This window comes from Blennius ocellaris, assembly GCF_963422515.1.
Source record: "Blennius ocellaris genome assembly, chromosome: 4".
Classification (NCBI taxonomy): domain Eukaryota; kingdom Metazoa; phylum Chordata; class Actinopteri; order Blenniiformes; family Blenniidae; genus Blennius; species Blennius ocellaris.
This window is the reverse complement of record NC_137653.1, coordinates 8,103,052-8,125,392: the sequence shown is the minus strand read 5'-3', so window position 1 is coordinate 8,125,392 and position 22,341 is coordinate 8,103,052. Positions and strand designations below refer to the sequence as shown.

At 40.5% G+C, this 22,341-nt stretch overlaps 3 protein-coding genes across 3 annotated transcripts in view; 1 reads left to right on the top strand and 2 right to left on the bottom strand.

Moving 5' to 3' along the window:
- Nucleotides 1–245: 245 nt before the first annotated feature.
- Nucleotides 246–917, bottom strand: nat8l2 (N-acetyltransferase 8-like 2; the record flags this gene model as incomplete). Its single annotated transcript, XM_080495390.1, has 1 exon — nucleotides 246–917. The coding sequence occupies one exon, from the start codon at nucleotides 915–917 to the stop codon at nucleotides 246–248; it is 672 nt and encodes a 223-aa protein (XP_080351516.1).
- A 2,480-nt stretch (nucleotides 918–3,397) lies between these two features.
- Nucleotides 3,398–4,600, bottom strand: LOC308129447 (adenosine receptor A3-like; the record flags this gene model as incomplete). The annotated part of the gene is made up of 2 exons (XM_080495389.1): nucleotides 3,398–4,052; nucleotides 4,245–4,600. The coding sequence occupies 2 exons, from the start codon at nucleotides 4,598–4,600 to the stop codon at nucleotides 3,398–3,400; spliced, it is 1,011 nt and encodes a 336-aa protein (XP_080351515.1).
- A 3,116-nt stretch (nucleotides 4,601–7,716) lies between these two features.
- slc12a5a (solute carrier family 12 member 5a) overlaps nucleotides 7,717–22,341 on the top strand; it is a gene marked incomplete at both ends in the record, with an annotated part of 155,953 nt that continues 141,328 nt past the window's right edge. Inside the window, one exon of the mRNA XM_080494677.1 lies at nucleotides 7,717–7,924. Coding sequence (XP_080350803.1) covers nucleotides 7,717–7,924 — 208 coding nt within the window. The remainder of the gene's footprint in view (nucleotides 7,925–22,341) is intronic.

Here is a 22,341-nt window from a genome sequence, read left to right as displayed (position 1 = left end):
CATCTGATTGGGCTCTTATAGCATTTTACGACCGTTTTAAATCAACAACTTGCCATTGTTGTGATATAACTTGGTTTGACTGATATATGCAAATGGTTGATTACACTGGATTGTCTGCCTCAGAAAGCAGAGAGGGTTTAGTAGTGATATAAACCTACATATTAGTGTTAAGTATTATAAATGTATAAATCACAGCTAAAGACTTGCAGAATGGGGACATTACAAAAGCTGATCAGTTTTCACTCCTATATGTCTTTTTCCATTCTTAAAATCGTGATCCTGGACATCCAGATAATCCAATCAGGGAGCTCTCCTTGGGTCAGTTCAAGGACAAGCCGAAAGCCTAATTTTTTGTACAGGGCCACAGCAGGCTTCTGGGTGCTGCTCGTCTCCAGCACCACTTTAGAGAAACCTCGTTCCTTGCTGAAGGCCATTACAGTCTCAGCTAACTTGGAGCCGAGGCCCATCCGTCTGACCTGCGGGGAGATGATCATTCTGAAAAGTTCGCCATATTGTTCTTTCCCGCTCTGTTTCCCCACCACAGCGACCATACCAACGATCTGTGTCCTGCCCTCAACTTCAGCCTCAGCCACCCAGAAACAGTCATCGGGTCTGCTCATAAAGTTACCGACAATGTCGCTCATGTCAGTATTTAGCTTCAGCCTGACAAAGCCATCATATACTTTGTAGCAGGAGTAGTAGACGAGGCCCGTCCATGCTGTGGGTAACAGCACAGCTCCAAGCACAGAGCCCAGGAGGTATCCGGCAATGCCCAGAGCTAGAATAACGGAGTGGTGGAAACTGCTGCTCATGGCATTGACAAAGCATGGATTGGTGTGCTCCCGGATGCAGGTACCAAACAGGGTCAGAACCGTGTCTTTGTCAGATGGACGATACCGGCGGATCACCAGCGGCATGACGACAGGACCTGTGGGAAAACATCCAAACAAGGTTCCTTAGAAAAGAGAGGACAGTCTCCCATAAAGATTTTTCTCATACTTGAGCAGAAATGTCTCAGTTTTATTTAGTTATTCTTTTTTTTTTTTTTTTTAAATGTATGACTGGGAACAATCTTTTCTCATTATATAGCACCACATATAACATAATATATCATTTCTCTGTGCTTTTAACAAAGAGAAACCAAACAAATCTTCTAAAGGCAGGTGCAAATTGACTACAAAATGATGCATAATGATCCAGTTATAAGTAAAGTAACCAAAGCGAGACACAACACAATATACCGCAACACTAAAATAAGGCACACTTATAGTAAAATGCAACTGCGTTCATTGGTCAATCTACTAAAAAAAAAGTGCACAAATCTCACAAGTGACACATAAAAATTAAACCGAGGCGTTAATGACAACAAGGGAACTATGTGAACAAGAAGAAATCAATGGGTGAAAATGTTTAAAACAGAAAAAAAAAAAAAAGCCCATTAGCAATCAAACAATGAAATCAATCATATTAAAATGAAACTGTAATTTCAAAATGACTTCAAATTGATGTAGAACGACGCTAAACTAACATGTAAAGATAATATCCACTGACCCAAAACAAGTTGGACTGTGCAGGAGGGGGATTGTTAATGTGCCCATCGTTTCCATTGTTTCATAATCTGTTTTCAAAGTCGCGTTCAGGTTTGTTGTTTTAAAAAAAAAAAAAAAAAACCTCCCAGAACATTGAGTTTCCCTATTAAACGCCACATGGAGTCAACGAACACAAAAGCACAACTTCACTGTTCGCTACGAACCGTTTTAAGCCACTAACGCGACAGGAGGCTGATTATGACTGAGCTGTAATGGGTTTAGAGAAAGTGAACTTCTTACGGTTGTAAATCGCTGGAGGAGAAACAGCGCGGTGCGATCGGCTCGTTCACGGCTGGGGAGAGATAGCAACCCGGCGAGAGGGGAGCAGGGAGAGTCCGCTTCCAGGAGAAGCCGTTCGTTCGAGGTTTATAGCGGCTCAGAGTGCGGCTGTAAAAGAAATCCCGACACTCATTGCGACAGCATCCTTCCACTCACCGTGTTTCCGCTGGGGCTCCAAACAAAGCCATTATTAAAACCGTGAATAAACAACGAACGAAGAACTGGTTTGATCAGAAGTTCGACACGAAAAAAACAACAAAAAAAAACAACAAAAAAAAAAAACAGGTTGATCGTTCAGCTTTTCGTCGTGTCGGAATCTCCACGAAGCCACAAACGGAAATCATGGGATCCGCGAGGGACTGTCCTCTCTGGACTCTGGGTAGAAGCGATGCAGTGACATTAACATAACATTAACATAACATTAACAGTGACATATGGATTTGTTGGGCTTTTCTATTTTATCACATAGGAGCACATAGGAGTGACTGTGTTGTATTTGGTGCTGTATAAATAAAGTTGAATTGAATTGAATTGAATTAACCACCACGATGAAGGAAGATCTGAAATAATGGAATAAATCGACACTGAATGCGTTTACCTTAAGGACGCTTGTGCATTTTATTGTGTTGAAGTTCACTTTTTTTTCCAGTTTTAACAGCATTTGAGTTTACATTCATTTGCATGATTCAAAGAATTTACTGCATAACTTTAAAAGTACAATCGCATTACCTCATCCTGCAATTTGCTTTAAGTATAGACTAATCATATTGGTGTATATTTCATCCTGATAACGTGTAAATAATGTGAAAAATGGAAACATTTCACTATTTGAGTTCAATACACAGCATGTGAGTTTAGATTAATGTCACTGAAGTACATTTAATATCATAAGGGCAGCTTTTCCAATCAGTAGCGAAAATGACAATTACAGCTCCTGCTACAGCTACTGCTTCTTATCTGCATATTAAATATACGTATCTTGAAAATTTACATTAGAGCTGCCACTAATGCATAGCTGTGTTGAGAAGCGAGACATCAAGATGAGCAGCAAATAATAGACTCAAGCAACAACCTATTTATATGAACTATGTTTAGCTACTTCAGCTAGTTCAGCTTATCTCCTACTTTTAACAACATTGCTAAGAGCTGTTTTTATTTTCTTCATTGATAGTATCAGTCCTGAATAAATAGACATTGTCTGTTCTTATGTTCAAAAGAGCATGTTTTCAAGTTGATGGAATGGATGACAAGCATATGTCACATTATAGGCAAATGCTGAGTACAATCTTTACAGTCCATCTCCCCCACAATTCCTTGCTGAATCTTGTTGAGATACAACACAAGACTCCAAACATGAGATTGATATTGAGGTTTTTATTCAGAGCAATACAAAAGAACAGAATTAGCAGACTTTATATAGAGACCAGAAATAGATAGGTAAAAAAAAAAAACATTTGTCATTTGAAAGCAATATTATAGTGATGAGCCAAAGCTATTATTAAAAAAAAAGCAAAATAGAAAATCTTCCATCATTCATTGTTGGTGACGCTGACGAAGTGACTACTAAGGTTGTTGTCTGTCGTCTGGCTTTTAGAGGAGTCTTGATTAGACGGCACATGAGCAAAGCACCACTTCCAGATGGTCATGTAACCTTTCCGGATCTTTTGTATTTTGAAGGCATACACAACTGGGTTGACAGCTGAGTTAACGTGGACAAGCAGGATGCCAACATAAATAGCTGGTATTGGTACGTCGTTCTCCTCTCCAAAGTAAGTCATGCAGTTCATGATGTTGAGAGGGATCCAGCATATTGCGAACAAGGCCACGACCAGCGACAGAGACCCAGCCAGCTGTTTCTCCTTCTTTAAGTAGGTCTCCGACTGTTTTTGAGTACTGTTGCCTGGTTTACCTCGAAGGTTTCCTCGAATAGTGTAGAAGACACAGCTGTAGAGGACAGTCATCACCAGCAGCGGTGTTAAGGTACAAAGGAAGAAGCTGAAGTAAACCAGGTATGACATGGGGATAACGGCAATAAACTTGCAGACAATTGTAGAATTGGCAGACTCAGATAAGGTTTCGTGGTTGTACCATCCAAACATGGGAGTGAAACTCAGAGGTACTGCAACAAGCCAACATGCTGCAACCGCAAGACGAGAATGTTTCAAAGTTATGGTCCTTTTGTACCTATCAACAACAAAAAAAAAGAAGTAATGATAGATGACAGATGTTCTGACATAGGTCAGAAATGCAATGTGGGATCTCATTAAGTTGTTACAGTGGTGTGCAGTCTATAAGGAGTTTTTGAAGTTGAGATAATAATGCACAGAATATCAATTTGGGCTGTTTGGATGTTTAAAAATCAAGACAAACTCTTACCTGAGAGGGATATACACCCGCAGGTAACGGTCAATAGCAATAGCTGTGAGACACAACACTGAAACCAGGGTTAAGAGAATAACCACGCAGCTCATGAAGAGACAAGAGTGGAATGAAGTCTGGACTCGTCCGTCCACCAGCACAGCCATCGGTATGGCCACACAGCCGACCAGAAAGTCTGCCACAGCCAGGGAGACGATCAGGCGGAAGGTCGGTTGGTAAATACTTTTACTGGTCCAAAGTGCCAAAATCACCAGCATGTTGCCCAAACAGCAGGTGACAGCAACAAACACATCCACCACTGTGTAAATCACCATTGCTGGATCCATAGTCTCCTCTCTGACTGCTGGATCCATAGTCTCCTCTCTGACTGATGCTTGAAGGTGAAAGCAGGAGTGTAACAGAATGTGACACTATGCTCTCTGTTTGCAAGATCTTTGAGGAAGTGAATTTCCACTTGCCACTTGTGTTGTCGTACATATCCTAAGCACACAAAAAAAAATCACCACTGGTACCCACTGTGCTCTGATAACCACATCCTGTATGAAAAATGATAGATATCCAAACTGGCTCATCTGTTGTCAAAGCAGTCATAGCTAAGCAAAGGGATTCTATGTTGGTTTGGATCGTGTATCATCTTATAAATTGGTGTGAAATCTATTTGTGCTTATACTTGACAGTGACCAATCTTCTATTTTTAGAATACAATCGAACTTTATTAATACAGCAACTTTCACAGACATAAGTCACAAGGTGTTTTGCAGCATTAAAAACAAAAAATAAAACAGGGTAACAATACATGCAGGACATACAGTATTTAAATTGGTGCATGCAGAGAATATGACCAGCGTTTGCTGAATATGATGATATCACCAAGAGGCTGCCTTGTCTGTGGCTCGATTACTCTTATCTGCCCACAAGTGAACATGTTGCTTTTCAATGTCCCGAATAAAAAAAAAGAAAGGTCATCTACTGTATTTCCCCAATACATAAAAATAGAAATGTGATATGTGCAAAACTCCCATAAATGTGTCAGGGTCACATAAAAGTGCTGGAGACCTCTGATCTCACTTGGCTAAAAATCAAGCAGGATGTAAATGCAGCAGAGAAGAGATTTCATTGTGTGAAACACCGAAACAACTCAAGGTTCATTAATAGAATCAGTACATTTTGAAGAAGCAAAAAAAAGAAAAAAATGCATCTAAATTGATTTTATTCCTGAGATTTTATAATTGTTAGAGCAAAATGTTCTTCGGCAAAAGTAAAAGTTTGATTAAACTCCAAACACCATTGGGTTAACTTATCTTAATGAAGGGCCAAGTGTACCTTTCTATCTGGGAAAAAAAAAAAACATCTTCCTGTTTTCAGCATCCCCCATGTAAGCTCTGTTCACAGGAGTGCGCACACTGATGTCTCCAATAACTATAACTATAAATAAAAAGACTTTGATGCTTCATCATCAGTGATTCTACTTAAACACCCAAATGCCAAACAGGCCTCATGTTGCAGAGAAGGTCTCATTTTGTGACCTAAATATGCACATTATCAGAGTGTCAGCTACACAAATAGTTTGCAAGACCACAATGTTTCTGGTATGGCACGCAGCAATAAAGTCAAATCACCACATTGTGTTGGGGGAGGTTTGAAGTTCAAACATGAAGTGGAACTGAAGCCCAGTCTGCTGCATGGAAAGATATTTGAGGAAGTTCCTCTTTACCTCTTTGTAGACATGTACTATAAAAAAAATCTTTTAATAGTACATACGTATTCACAATCCCAAACCCCTCTTAAAAAAACTGTTTTATCCAGTAAACAAAGGCCACAATTTTTATTTTGGGAAAATACACAAGTATCTCCAAGCAAACTTCCAATAAAACTGATTAATCCCTTTTTTTTTTAACTCTTTATTACAGATTCAGCCATTCATAATTAAATTATTTTGCTGAAGACTATGCATGCTTTATAAACCACCAGACGGATCTGTAGCTGTCTGCTTGAAAACCACAGTATAGAGGTGATGGCATCTGTGACACGAGGAGATGTTTGAATGTGAGCTGTCATCAGATCAGCCTGTTAACCACAAGGTTGGAAAATACTGACACACTGTGGCTCAATAGCTCAAACTGTTGTGGTTTTAATGTATCCTGACACTATTATGACTGTCTCTATCATGGTAAAGTACATTTTCCCATATCTAGTTAACATTTAATGAATCCGCAACCTTTCCTCAGAACATTCTGGTATTTTATCCACAATGTATTTGATTATATTGTTGAAATTCATTCAGAATTGTTCATTTCACAAAGTTCAAATCAACTCTGAACTTGAAACTAACTAGGTGGTCATTCAAGATTGCATTTTGGTTTCATTCCGTGTATTGTACACAAATAACGGATGTTAATAACAACAGTGAGATTAGTTGAGTTACCATGTTGAACCAGAATCAGCCCAGATGCATGCAGCTTTAATGGCCTCTCAATACAGTGAGGTCAAAGGCTGTTGACCCCCAACAATCCCTGGTTGCCAATTCAGGGCCTCTTCTCACTGAACAACACTTAGACAAGTCCATCGCCAGCACCACCTCAACCTTTCCTGAGAGGTTTGCCGGGCACATGTAACTGGTGATTGCTGCCATGGTGACCCCATGTAGATGAAACAGATGGGTGGATTTGTTTATTATTTAATAAAAGTTATTATGTGGAAATAAATTGTAATGAGGACTGTGTGTATTGGTTAAGGGGCTGGTTTGCCACTTTTTGCTATTTGTTTTCATCATGTTTTGCTCATCAGGATGTGCATTTGGAAATACAACACTCAAGTCCTCGAAGTAAAAAGATATGGTGCAGGTGACATATTGGGACGAAAAACAAAAATAGTCAGCTTGTCTGAAAGCTAGTCTGGCTTGCAAACAAAATAAATATAAGATAATTTTAATAAAATGTTTATGTCTTGCTGACTGTAACGTCCCTGTGGAGGAGGCGGGGTCACAGCTGGTTCATTGATTGACAGCAGCCCAGCTGTGCCTGATTCTGCGGTTGCCAAGCAACGCTAATTTAGAAACTGATGGCTCTTTTCATCTCTCATGGTTTTCTTAAAAAAAAAACAACAACAACAACACTGTAGATGATCAGTAAATTGTTTTGGTCATTCAAACGTAAATATTTAGTGTTTGTTTCTTGTTTCTTAATAAAAACAAACAATTGAGATATCGGCTTTAGGACCCAGCTGCGTGCGTTCGGCAGACACCGGTTGATGAGACTGGTCCACCCGGCGCAGCTCACACAATTTCCCGTCAAAGAGCGGCTGTTCGTCCGGGACAGAGTAATAGCAGGTAAACTTGGGGGACTGTCGTTTCGGTCCACCCCAGCCAGAGAGAGAGGAAATCATTTCTTTTTTTTAGCCGCTTCCATCTGTCCGCGTCACCGCATCACCGTGGCAAGCAGACCCGTCGCTTGTCTCACCGGCGACCACCATGAGCCAGAGGTTCACCGTCTCCAAGAGCGACGGCGACCGGCGCCCATCGGACATCCAGGGGGAGGTGAACCAGCTGTTCGAGGGAGACGAGCCCCCGTCCGACAGCGGCGGCGGCGCGGAGGGGGAGCCTGCCGCCGCCGCCGCCGCCGCCGACGCCGCTCCTGCCCCCGCCGCTGACGGTACCGAGGTGGTGGTGATGCTGAAAGGTAGGAGGCTTGAGACACCGGCTTCATTCATCCTGGCGGTGTGTGTGTGTGTGTGTGTGTGTGTGTGTGTGTGTGTGTGTGTGTGTGTGTGTGTGTGTGTGTGTGTGTGTGTGTGTGTGTGTGTGTGTGTGTGTGTGTGTGTGTGTGTATTAGCTACAGGCTACCAGCTAGCAGGCTGCTCCACTGTCCAGGAGTGTGACTGGAATCTCTAATAAACCCCCTGATCAATATCTTCACGAGCAGAGCCTGCAAGCTATATGCCACTTTCCTACATTATAGTTACAGGTGCATTGTGCAACACAAACAAGCAAACAAAAAAATAAAATCAAATAATGGAAGTTGCATGATTTGTGCTTCATATATCAAATGAGCTGTTTTGTTTCAATTTCATTTGCTAAATGTGCTCCCACTCAACAAAACCGCGTTGTTGCATATTCATCACTGCACTGCTGGAGAGACGTCAGGTTATTTATGACCCCTCCATGCCACGCACTAATGTGTTTTGATCCGTTGGGTTTATAAATGAATATATCTTTATTCACTACACGTTTTGTAATGTGCTCTATGAAGCTTATGCTCATGCGGTTCTATTCTCTGTGCTGTGAAAATACTGCACACGCAAACATCCAATAATTGTTGAGTGCAAATGTAATTTCAAAATATTTGCTGAATGGAATATTTTAATTCCTGTGACCTGAAACATGTTATTTACATCAGAATAACACTACTCTGCAAATTGTGCTGTACTTGCTGGGTTGGTTTCAGGATATGTTTGTTACCTATCTTAATCTGGTAGATGAAAGCTATTATTATTATTATCATCATCATCATCATCATCATCATCATTGTTATTATATTTCATTACATAATTTTTCAACAGAATTCCAAAGTCTTTTTCCACAAATTCTGTATTTAAGAAGGTACTTTCAAAAGCTTATACAGTACTTTTAAACCTGCAATTGTAATACATTTTTAGAATGATCTGGTTACCATGGTTTATTAATGTGTACAGAAAACTTTTGGGTGTTTAAAACCTAATACTATAGCTGTTCTCATCCTGAGAACATAATTTGATAAAAGGTGAATCAATGCGGTCAATGAAACCTCCTGCATTTCTACCTCTGCAGCATGGCAATTTCCATCAGTGCCCCTCTGTGCAGTCCCAGCCACGTCTCTCAGGAAGCCTTTGCCATTGTGGCTCAATGCTGTCACCACCTTGCCTGTTCAATAATCAAGGCCCTGTCAGTCACTGCATGAATCGAATGCAGCAGTGCAGAACAAATGGCTGCTGAAATTCCCCACTGGTCCAGGGAATGGAACACTTCACCATTACCCACAATTAGCATTCGAAAAAACTGCAATCATTCAGGTCCAGTCAAGTGCAAATTTCCTGCAAATTGATCAATACAGTTTATACTGGGCTTAGCCTCCGAGATACTTCTAGTTAAATGACACAATGTATTAATTGGAAAGACTCCCAAGATTCCTCTTCTCTCTTGGTGTATGTATGTATGTATATATGTATATGTTTTTGTTTTCAGTTGTTGAAATTACGATATCTTTTCAATTCATATAAAAAAAAACAACCCTCACGTCTAATACTAATGGTGCCTCACCTCCCTGCCCTTGTTTTCAGATATATAAGCATTCATCTCTTTGTGTTTTTTTTCTTCTGTTGGTTACTGGGGTTGTACAATATCATTTAAAGTAAACCACAATATGCAGCAATCTTTTTGAGTATTGCAATAACTATATGATTTATGATGCATACATGCAGTCTGTAATTTACACGTGCTGTGCTCCCTGGCTTTTCCTTTCTTTTTTCTACCACTTTGTTACCTCAGCAACTCACATCTACCTAGTGAATGGGATTCTGGGGCAGTGGGACTACATCTGATTGGCAAAGTATGTTGACATGTAGAGCATGAATTCACAATGCATTTATAGCTTTCCCCCGTGAAAACAATTGCCTCGTACCAACTGAAGCAATAAAGGCTATTCATTACCTGTCCAGCAGTTCTGCTTGGTGCTACAAGTAGCTGCAGAAAGCCACAGCCACAGACTCTGCCTCTGATTCCTGCGTGAGTCAATTTACATAGAAACGCCTCCTCAGCATTTCTCCACTCCCATCGATCACTACTTTGGACAGAAAGATGGCTGCATTGGTCAGTAGGAACAAATCTCCCCATCTCCTTATGTTGCTCCTTCAGAGATGGGGAACACTTTACTGAAGGACTTCCTTTCGACGAGGATTTGCCTTGTGGAGACTGGTGTCTCTGCATCTCTTTTTACCGGTTGCCATGGCGATGTGGTACATTTTCACTCGGCGCTGTCTCACCAATGGTCTGCTATGAGGTGAAAACACTTCAGATACAGCATTAAAACCATTAGTCTTTGTCCTGCTTTTTTCTTGTGTGGAATGTATTATGCAGGAGTAGACCTGAAAGACAAATCACAGCTGAATGTCTGAGCCGTGCACCCATGTTTCTATGGATAAAATATTCATAGCTTTCTCTTGATTTACAGTGGTTATCTCTATCATGGTTTGAGTTATTGCCTTGATGGATAATTTTTGCATTTTATCTTGAAAGAGGATAGGTTTTATTAATTGCTGATCGAAACCTTAAATTTGAGGGTCATTTTACCACCTGACTATTCAACTGATTGTTGCAATGTGAATCAGTGTGATGTCGATGCACACCAGGAATTCTCCTCTTTCGCGCATGTTTTTGTGTTACTTCAGCTGAAAACGAGGCTGTGTGTACTCAAAGAAATGAGAATGTGTTGGTGTTCAGGTCTAAATCTGTCAATGTAATTATACCATTCTCTGCATTTCCTTGCCACCTTATAATTTTGACTGTCAGAGCTCCCTTAGGTCCTGTTCTTATGTATGTTGGTGGACCAGAGCAATGTCTAAATTCTTGTCCCCTCATCCTGGGCCCATGATCCTGTTTCTATCGATTTGAAGGGAGGTTTGAGCTCAGTCAGTTCAGCCAGTCTCTGCGGATGATGATGACTTGCTGCAGCAGGAAGGGAGATCTCCGTCTGGCTGTCAAGTGCCCATGCTGCCCTTGACCTTGCAGTGGTGTAAAGAGATATATCTTCATTAGATCCGTTAGGCTCAGTGGAATGGGCTGCAGATGGCTTCGGGATGAGCTGGGTGATTCTCAGCATTTGGCGAAGCAGAGAGGCGTTGAAGCTTGAATTCAGAAACAACTCATTCTTATTCCCAGGGTGTCAGATTGTGCCATTTTGTCAAAACTGCTATTGTCGTAGAGATTTGCTGCCAGTGCCCTTTCGCGTGAGTCATTTAGATTCAGTAGAAGAGTTGGTGGGATTTAGGAAGAGATGAGTGATTGTTGGAAACCAGCTTGTTATGCAGGTTGATGTTACATAAGAATACTTACCCTTGGACGACTCTTGACCTCCCTCTTTGGGGTTTCTCATTTTTACACCACCCCACTCGATTTGGTTTTACTTACCGATGTCAAAAGGGACCTTGCATGTGGATGCCAGTGACTAAAATGAAACTCAGATCTGACACAGAAAGCCCTTTCTCTAAAAGCTTGATCCCCAGGCTAAAGTAGTTCATATTAAGTTAAAAAAGGTTCAGATTGTGTTGTTTGGCTGTTATGTCCTTGATAAACCTCAAGAATATTTACAAGAGATAAAGGCAGTTGTTACACACATCACCATTATTATGTGTACTACTGGTATTTAACTTTGTCTTGTAGGGAAAACAATACAAAACAGTAAGAACATCTTTAATTTGTAGATTTGTTTTCATCAATGTGAATGATTCATTAACTTGCGGTCCTTCAACTTTTTTTTTTCTTGTCTGTCTTGTGAGGTGTTTTGCTGATAGTCGTAGCTTCGATGAGAGAAAAGATGATTCTCTGTAGTCATGAAGGAATGGACATGGTTATCAATTATACTTGGGTGATATTCAATTTCTTAAGTTGTCAGGGAGTGTCTTAAAATGAAACGTCCAATTTACAGTTTTCACACTGAAACCAGCCAGTGAAACCAATTTTTGAAACAGGGTGGAGTCTGTTGTACATCACCATTTGACATATTTCACATTAATACATGGTTGAATCCACTGTAGACAGGCTGTATTTCTCCATGCCTGTATCAGTGGGATCTGTATGGTACGGATGCCTCGGAGGCACAAAAAGGCTTTTTTTTCCCTCTTCCTTTTCTTCCATGGATGGGTCAGAATCATCTGTGACCAGTTGACATCTCAACAAAATACTACACCTTAAATGCGTCTACCTAAATTATGAATGTATTATGTAAACATTTTAAAGTGTAGTCATTGACACATTAAAGCAGCATTATTAAATTCACGAGGCTCCTGCCATGTGATTCGACGTATGAATGGATAACCTGTCGAGAAGGTGTGTGTAAGTTTGTACATAAGCATGTATTCATGGTTTGGTTTGAATGATAGCCATTGTAGCAGAAGGGCTTCAGACTACATGCAGATGTTTGATGTTGATAACTGCATCCTAATTCGTCCTCAGTGGATGAACTGAAAGGCTGACTTGGCCGAGGCTTAATCTGTGTCTGAGTGCTCTGGTTCCCTCCAGACAAATGCAGTCCAGAAGGGAATGACACGGCCTAAGGAGCTTGGTGAAAACCAAAGCCCCGAACAGAAAACAACACAACCTAATAATCTCATGGAAAAAAGATAGGATTTTAGATTTCTTGTTGCGTCAGTTAATAGTTCATCTCTGCTCATAGACAAGCGTGTGCTTCCCTTGATAGTGTCAACTCCGTGCCTTAATTTTCTTTTATGTTGTCTAAATACCGTATATATATATGCCAAACTACCATTACATACTTCAACACAGCGGAATAACACAAGTGTGGTGTTCCCCTTCTCGCCTTTTTTCTTCATTTTGGAAGGCATCACCCTGAATCCTGCTTGATGTCTTGGTGGCTTTTATCCATGAATCCGAGCACATTAGACCACTGCAATCCTGGTCTACATCATAAAACTAAACTAAGCCACATTATAGCGCTCCTGTGAATGCCTGATGCAATGTCTGCTTCTCTAACCTCCAGGCCACCACCACCCTCTTCTTGGTCATGTTGCAGGGGAAGCTGGAAAGAAGAAGCATCTATCGGGATTGTGAACTTTTGCTATTGCCAATACGTTTCAAGCCTTACTTATTCTCCATGCTCCAAGCACAACTCTTTAAAAATGTTTATTATTATTGCAATAAAAGGTTTAAAACCACTGTTGTAATCCAAGCCTTGGAAGCGTCTACCTGATCAGGTCCCAATATCTCACACGTAGATACACACTCTTGACTATGGCTTGAACTGGGGTCACTGTCACTGTGAGACAACAGCGCGAACCACGACACCAGTGTACGACCCATACTTAATAAAAATGCTCTCAGATTTGACTGACCTCCTCCAAAAACCGTGGCTGCCAGCAATTGTTTCTCCATGATAATGGACTGTTGGCTGACCAGACGCAGGATTGTTTGTGTGTTTATTCAGGCATCTCTGTCCCTGCGCTGTAATGAATGCCATGTAAATAATAGACAACCGCTTTGATGTAGAGGGCCTGTCTGATGGTGAGTACAGATATTGAGGCACAAAGGCCTATTGTGGCTTACTGTTATTCTAGGAATAATATAGTGGGCTGGCTGTTTCAAAGGGAAAAAAAGGACAATGTGGCCAACTGATAAGGATTTTATGGCACTTTTTATGAACCCCTTAGAAACCCTTATGCAATCACAGCTTATATTGTCACGAAAGGCATAATGTGATCTTCATGTATTTTTAAGTACGCATTGCATTTCACAAAAACCGATTAGATTTAAAACACGAGCAGGAACAGAACCGGAGACTGGAGTATTGCAAAACCAAGAGTCAGTCGAGCCCGATGAGCATGAGGGATGAAATATGTTTTTTATCAGGATGGATGTCACTTCATCGTGAATGCTTCAGTGCTGTTCTGCATCAATAATCCCTCTCCATAGTGACCGAAGTGGGACCCCTATTCCTAGCAGAAGCCTATACACACATCCATTACGATTCACAGATTCATGAATCCCACAGTGTCATGACCTTCCTACCCTGCCTCTGCTTGTACTCGGTTTCCTGTGGTTAGGTGAGTTTGCTTTATGCATGAGAAGTGATCATTTCTGGGGCTTGTTTAAGAATGCCAGATGGAGATAATCTTTTGAGATAAAAAAAACAGAACTAAGATCATTTATTTGTACAACTGATAATTGTTTACATAGATCTTTGTGTCTCCTATGTAAATATAAATCTTCCCTAAAAATATTTAAGTAGGTTTTGATGCTTTCAGAATTGCATTTACATTAAATAAAGTCATTTCTGTCTATCTCCTGACATAGGATCTTGTTTTCCTTTCCACGGCTATTAGGGAGATGTACAAAGATGGCCTATCTGCCTTGTTTGCTGAATATACTGCATGTTTCTGTAGACATGAGGAAACATCCTTAACCTTTTACTCACCTTTCTTTGTCTCCCGGCTCATCATTCCTCCTTCTGCTGCAATGCCATTAAATAGCGGAAATTCTCTCCTTCAGAGGAGTCATCGATTTGTAATCTCGCGAGCCATTAAATGCCATGGCTTCTGCGACATCGCTCACTATGCTAGTCATTTTTCTGTCAGAGGAGGAGCCATCAATACCCTGTAGATCAATGCAATTCATAGCCCATTAGCTATGTATGACCATCCCCATCTCATTCTCAAAAGAGCAGTTTAAATTGGATCAAAAGCTCACAGAGGTTTCTGCAGGGATGGAAAACGGAAGTTTAGTGAGGAAACGTGGTGACATCGAGTGGACAGCAGAGGGCAGCCTTTTAAATGTTTTCAGGACAGACTCATAAGACTGAGCCTGAACCTGGAGATGCTGTGTTTGTCTGAGGTGTTTCATCAAATGCAATATTAAACATATTATGACAATAACAAATAGGTTCTTATTTACCAGGCATCGAGATTTGTTTTCTTATACATGTAACTCACTTCGATGTGGAGGGCTGAGGTTGGAAAATGAATAGCTCTGCAGTAACCTTGAAATATGCATTTCTCCAAAGAGGCAACAGGGGGCAGTTGTGTCCTTTGTCTTCATGAAGCAAGAATTCCACCGTCTATGGATTTTCTCTTCAGCCTAAATCATTTGGTATATTAAAATAAAACAACAGAAAAATGAAAAAAAAAAAACAAACAAAACTGATATAAGGAGATCAGGATTCCAGTAAATTACATAAGTGTGTGTGTGTGTGTGTGTGTGTGTGTGTGTGTGTGTGTGTGTGTGTGTGTGTGTGTGTGTGTGTGTGTGTGTGTGTGTGTGTGTGTGTGTGTGTGTGTGTGTGTGTGTGTGTGTGTGTGTGTGGGCGTCCTTCTGTGTGTTAGGATGAGAGTAAAAGAAGCAAGCAAGATGCAGAGAGAAAAGCAAGCGCGCGGGGGGGTTGCAAGCATCCCTTTGCCCAGAAATCCTCGTGCCGTTATGTAACTGCGTCTGCAAAAGGGGGAAGGGGAGATACTTAACGTGTGTGTGTGTGTGTGTGGGGGGGGGGATTGAGACCAATTGATAGAAAGTGACAAAATCCTCCACACATGCAGTCGGGCTGCAGGGCAGACCTCAGTGACACGAACACGGTAGGAGCAGAGGAAGGATAGGGAACGTCAGCGGGGAGAGGTAGAGCATTCTCCTCTGCCACGCCACACTGGCAGTGGCACATCCATCACAGGTCCACAGATCCAGAAACTTGCTGTCTTCCACAGGCTCAGCTGCAGTCTTTACACTTGAGATTTCCATCAGGCCTGGATTCCTACAGTCGCAGTCATTGGACAAATTCACTGACTCTCTGAAAGCCAGTATGGATTCAGATCACAAAAGATCCACCTCGCTGGCATTAATAGAAACAACAGAAGAAATTACAACCTCCAAAGACAAGAAGAAATGTGCAGTTGGGGTGTTCATAGACCTCACTGGATGAACCATTTAAGCAAAATATATCGTGAACTGGATACGTGGGAAAGAAGATAGAGGGATGGATGGAAAACTGTGTCCGGGGTGGAACTTATGCTTCTTTAATGTAGAGTGGTGGTCACACCAAATACTGATTCTCTCTTAAGGTAAATTTGTCAAATTATATATAAAAATAGCTTTAAATACATCATTTGTTTAAGTGCTCTTGCAACTTTTTCCTCTCAGCTGCCTTAAACATTTACACAGTAGCAGTACTTTTTTTCCCCTATGAATGAATTTCAGGGTAATGTACCTATTCCTGCCACACAGTGGTGGAGTGATTGACATCAAATCAAGGTTGGAGTCCTTCCTTTGTGGTGTTTGCATGCTTTCCTTGTCTGTGCACGGGCTGTCTGACCTTTTTTTTTTTTTTTCTTTAGTTGTATTTCAATCCATCCACAAGTTAGGGACATTTTTGATTTATTAAATAAAACGTTCTGTTTTTAACTACATGGGCCGGCCTTTAAGAGTACCTACACTGGATTGAGTATGAAAGGTGAAGAAGAGGTCTTCCGGCCTACTTACAGCTTCGGCTTTACTCAATGAACTCCACTGGGCTGCAAAGATTACACAACAAAAGTCACTGTTAAACATCTGCCCTTTATATTCGAATCCATTCAAATGTTTGACAGCCTTCCAATGTTTTGGTATTGTGAAGAAATTTATTCCATTGGCAGAAAATATTCTGTTAACACAACTGCTGATTGTGGTGTCCAATACCTCTCATTATCATTTTAATTTGAGACCATGTGAGACCAAAGCTGGTAATGGAAATACAAATGTGTTCAGAGAATAGACCTAAAATAATTAAAAAGCATGTCAATGAAATTACACTGGAACACAGACAATTTCCAGGTATCCTTTTCCCACAGATTTCACAAATAGTGATTCTAAGCAGCATCAATATCTCAGCTACCCTTCTGTGTCTGTGTAAAGTCCCTTCAGCTAAACATTGAATATATAGGGAGTATAAATGGTGGTCTTTTAACATGACACTCAACCCTAAAATCAATAGATTTGGTACAAGAAATGCTGCTTTTTATATAAGTCTGCTTTTTATTACTACTGTGGAGCTCATATTGATGGGCAATTTGACCCTGTCCACCATTTGAGCATTCCTAGAACACTTGCTAAAGTACTCGTTAAAAAACTCTTGTTTGAGATGTAAACATATATGGAGCATATAAAGACCGGTATAGTATAGTATGATATCTTTATATAATAAAATGTATTGGAAAGTGCAAAACATAGCTACAATCATACATGTTTTGTACTCTTTTGAAAATTTGCCACTAGATGTCTGTAAATGTCTAAAATCCATTTTTTCACAGTATTCTACAATAATCCACTATGATACATTTTAAAATCTGTTTTATGTTATTGTCTCCCAGTCAGCCCTCACTCGCCTCCAATTGGTGCAAAATGCTGCAGCCCGTTTTTTTTTAACAAACAAGCCCAGACGTCAGCACATCACCCCAGTCCTCTTTTCCCTCCACTGGCTCCCAGTTTCTTATCGGATCGATTCTAGGATTTTGCTCTTTGTTTTTAAGGCTCAACAGCCTTGCCCCTCCTTATTTATCAGAACTTTTATATGTCAGAAATACTGAAAAGTTGTTAAGGGTCACAAACCAGCTCCTGATGGAAGTCCCTGAAGCCAGGCTTTCTCAGTTGCTGGCCCCAGACTCTGGAACAAACTGCCCCATGACATGCGCACCATCACTGACTTTGAATAAATATTTTTGGAGCTTGGCTTTAAAGAGGTCAGACTGGCTTTTAATACTCATTAATATGGTGAAATTCAATTCAATTCAATTCAATTCAATTCAATTCGATGTGATGTAATGTAATGTAATGTAATGTAATTTAGATATACTGTATGTTTTATTGTTGTTCTCTTTTAATTCCTTTTTTTCTCATTTTATTGTCTAATTATACTGAAAAGCACTTTGGTCACCTTGAGTGTTATAAAGGGCTTTATAAATAAATGTTGGTTGGTTGGTTGGTTAATAAGTTCATTGTCTTTGGACCTTGTTTCAATGCCTTGTGTAAGAATGGCATTACGCAAATATACTTGCTTTGCCTTAATGAGTTATTAGTAATGCAAATACCCTGACTATTAAGTTATGGACACACTGGATATGTGTTTGTCATCATGATTCGCACACATTAGCATTCATTTTATGAATTTAATTCATTTGATATGGTTTGTTTGGAAGGAATGTGTAAGTTTCCAAATATGGCCGATCAAGAGAGCCAGGTCTCATACTTTGTTGGATATTTACTCATAAACACAAAACTGCATAATAATGTTCAGTCTGATCAATTTCCTCATTAGATATGGAAAAAGAAAGGTTATTCCTGTGGCTGTTGTTTGGGGCTGAATAAACAAGTTACGAGTGAGATGATAATGCGATAAACTAATGTAGCGTTTCTGTGCCTAATTCCAGTGAAAGCAGTCTACCTCAGTCTGTCTTTGTGCATTTCATTTTCCCAACTGGACTTGTCACTCAGCATATCATGGCGTTGCTGTTGGTTTCATCATTTCTGAGTGTATTCATGAGTCTCCTGAGATCAGCCCTCCCTGCTCACCACCATCAGGATGTGGGAGCAGCCAAGTCTCCCAGGATTCCTCCGCCCGTGTCTCACAGCAGGAACCCAGGCAGGGGCCGTTCGCTGGATGCGGCTGTGTAGCAAAGTTCAGCCTAACATTTCCCCACACGCTTGTGTCATCTGTATTTTTAGTAGGTACTAAATTTAGCAGTGGCTGGAGACATGATTATTTTTATTAGGTCAGACTGATAATTCAACCGACATAGGTTGCCTGGATAAATCGCAGCTGCCCAGGTATCGGACTAATACTTGTGTGTATGTGTGTGTGTGTGTGTTATTTTGGTCTGATTTGGAGAGCGGCACACGCTTCATCAGCCGAAGCGACGCGCACACAGAGCACAGGGCCAGAGATGCAGGTCATGGATCCCCATGGGGCGAGGCTGGTATTCAGGAATTATACCAGGCCGTCCAGTCCCTCGGGACCGACGCACACTGTTGTTAGCTATTAACTGTGTCTCTGCCTCTCTGTAGCTGGGCATGAATCTGGGGCTGGGAGAGGTGCTGGGGCGTAGTTTGGGTTTTAAAAAGGTGAACTGTAAAAGAAGACGCATGATGCAAGAGTTGTGCCACTGGCTAAATTTAATTTGTGTTTAATGCGTGCGTTTAATTTGTGTTTGAATTGTCCGATGTGAATTTTAAAAGCGACTTCTTTTCTTAGCTGGCTGTGTGGCGAGCGAAGGTAGTGGTCCTCGCGCTACAGCAGGCAGGATGGCGAGGGGTGTGTGTGCGCTTCACTGGAGCCTCTGCACGGCCCAGTTGTTTCCACAGTCCACAGGTTCTGTCATCTTGTTGCACTCGGTTGGGAGTGCACACTCTCCATCTCCATTACCATACATGCCACCGCTGCGGCGCAATGTCAAGGGGGGGGGGGTGTGACTGCAGAGCCGGCCCCACTCAAATGCCATTTAAAAATACTCCTCATTGTGTTCGAGTGCACACATTGATTTTGCTTTCCACAGGTGTGATGAAAGACCATGCCTGTGTTTAAAACTCAGGTCCATGCTTTTCTGACAGTTTAACATCTTATTTAGTTTTCCAAACAGGCTGGAGAATTACAAGTATCACAGAAATTGAGGCCATTTAAAGCTGTTATCATTTAGGCTTCCTTAGACAGCTGTTCTGCTCACTGTCATCCAAATGTGGAACGTGTGCTACTAATAAGGAACAATTACATTAGTAGTCATATGCTTTGTCTCCAAACGTGTTCTTACCTTTTTTATCGCATGAACATGGAACGCTGTCAGGTGGTTCAGTGTGAATTTTTGAATTCTTTTCCTTATTGCCGTTCTTATTTACGGTTGGTGCTCAGCAGCAGTGTCACATTTGAGACGACAGGAAACCAAACACTACATGAGTTATATGTAACGCAAACGTATGTGATTTGACACTCCGGGATCACTCCCATCCATTTTCTGAGATGCTCGAAATGGTAAACTGTGCTAAGAAAATAATTGCATCGATGGTTTGAAACAGGTAGGCGTTGTTTTGATTGCCTCATAATTAGTCAGTGTTTTATTATCATATTACCATTCTGCAGTCAGAATAAAAGCCATTATTATAAGTACACAGTGTTTTCCTCTGCCAATAATACCTCTTACATGTATATCAATGTTGTTTTCGTTTGTGCGTTCCTGTGAGAAGCTGCAGTTAGACACCCAGCTCATGATATTTTCACTGCCATTAATGAAGTGTTTGATGTTTAATACATCTTGATAGATGTACAATACATATCACCTTGAAAAAGTCATTTGTTGTGTATATTATGTAGGTTAGGCAGATTGTCCCACTGTTGCAGCTTTTGATGAGAAACGTCACAAATGTCCCACAAAAATGCTTCTGTTCTCCTTAAAAAAAATCAATTGCTTTTGCTATTGCAACTGAAAGACAACCACAGATATTAAACTGCACAATACGCAGTCTTCTTGTCATTTATCTACAGTTTATTTCTAAAGGCACAAGGTTCAGCTGTCAAAATGCTGACTGACGGAGAATAACATAAAATGGAAGAAAAAATACAAAAGAAATAATGGAAAGTTTTACTTTAGATATTTTAATTCCATTTATGATATTATATTCATTTGCACTGCACTTTGCAAAGTTGAGGCATTTCAGAGAAGAGATTATAGAAGAGCACAGGGCATGAATTGAATTTAGCTTAGGATTAAAAAACATTGATGGTCATCTCCTCGAAACATAAATTCTTTGGTGTAGTTCGGGCGGGGCAAAAAATCGATTCGAAAATTGCAAAAAATATTTTTATTTTGCGAATTCAAGTTTTTCTCCCCCACAGTTTTTTTTTTGTGGCACTTTTCGCATTCAGTTCTACCATTCCTTGTTGGTTTCCGTAGTTGCTGTTGCACTTTTACCTCAGCCTGGGTTAAAGCTTGAATTTATTGAATGACTGAGCCTCATTTACTTTTTATTTTGGGATTGTTTATATGTATTTTAGCTCTGAGGTCAATCGCAGCAATAAAGATCTTTTGACAATAAATCTGATGTCTGCAGGCATTTTTAAATGCAGTGAGAAAAAATATCAAAAATTGAATCAAAACTAGGAAATCAGATTTTTTTGGGGGGGGGCAGCAAATCGCCCAGCCCTAGGTGCAGGACATTACATTGAGCAAACATTTTTTTCATCAAAGAAGCGAGTGATTATGTAGTGTATGCTATAGCATCAAACACATTACCTCAGGCTCCTGCAGCTCATCTCATGCTTCTGCTCAAATCATTTTAACGTCTGAGTCAGATTTTCTGTTATTGGTTTGAGCAACATAATATCACAGTGTGCGCATTGTCATCTTTTATTTATATATGGATTCATTTCATTAAAACAATGCTTCTCGAAACTCAGAATGAACTTTCTTTGTTTGCATGCACACACTTGACTTGCACATGTGTAAGGCATGTGTGGGGAAGCGTTAGTATAACACAACTATGCGATGAGGCTACTAATGGTTCACTCAGTACTGGTGCCATAAATTGTTACGAAGGTATTTCAAGAGTGCCAAAATGCATGCTCACGCAATTAGATTGTGCTGTTAGCTCACTTACGTTTTTTCTGGTGATGGACACTCGTATAACATCAGTGACGTCACACAGTACTCAATTTATGGTTTTGCAGGCGTTATTGCTTGCGTTTGCCATGGAGCGATCAAATGGAGTGCTGAACCCACTCAAGCACAATATGAAATGTGATACCATAACTTGGATGTGTTGGTGGAGGAAGTCATCAAAGATATGGAGCATTGCAGTAGATGAATCTCAACAAAACAATAAAGGCACACTACAGGAGATGTCAAACCTGTGGAAAAACAAGAAACAATAGAAGAGATTAAGAAGTAATATAAAGTAGACGCAACAAAAACAGTATATGCAGTGTTCACAATAGTAAGCAGATAAATAGGCGTGTGATGCCAGTGCAGGAAAAACAGTGTCTGTAGCTGCAGGTTGGTTAGTGACGGGTGCAGCGCTACCAGGCACATATTGTGTGTTTAAATTAAACAATTAGCAATTAGCATATAGTCCTAAACGTGTTTTGCACAATTGAGTACACATGACTAATATTCTCTATTCATAAAGACAATCGTGCTTTTTTTTTCTTCTTTGCACATCAGTGAGACACAATCCTCAGTGCGTCCTATTAGTAAATCAGCTTCCATGCGAGATGTGAAGTTTGTGCTGACTTTCTTATGAACTAACCTTCATTGGAGTAGGCCCATGTGCTATTGATCCACAGTAGGCTTGTTTTTTTGTTTGTGATGGATGTACGATAATCCCCCCCCC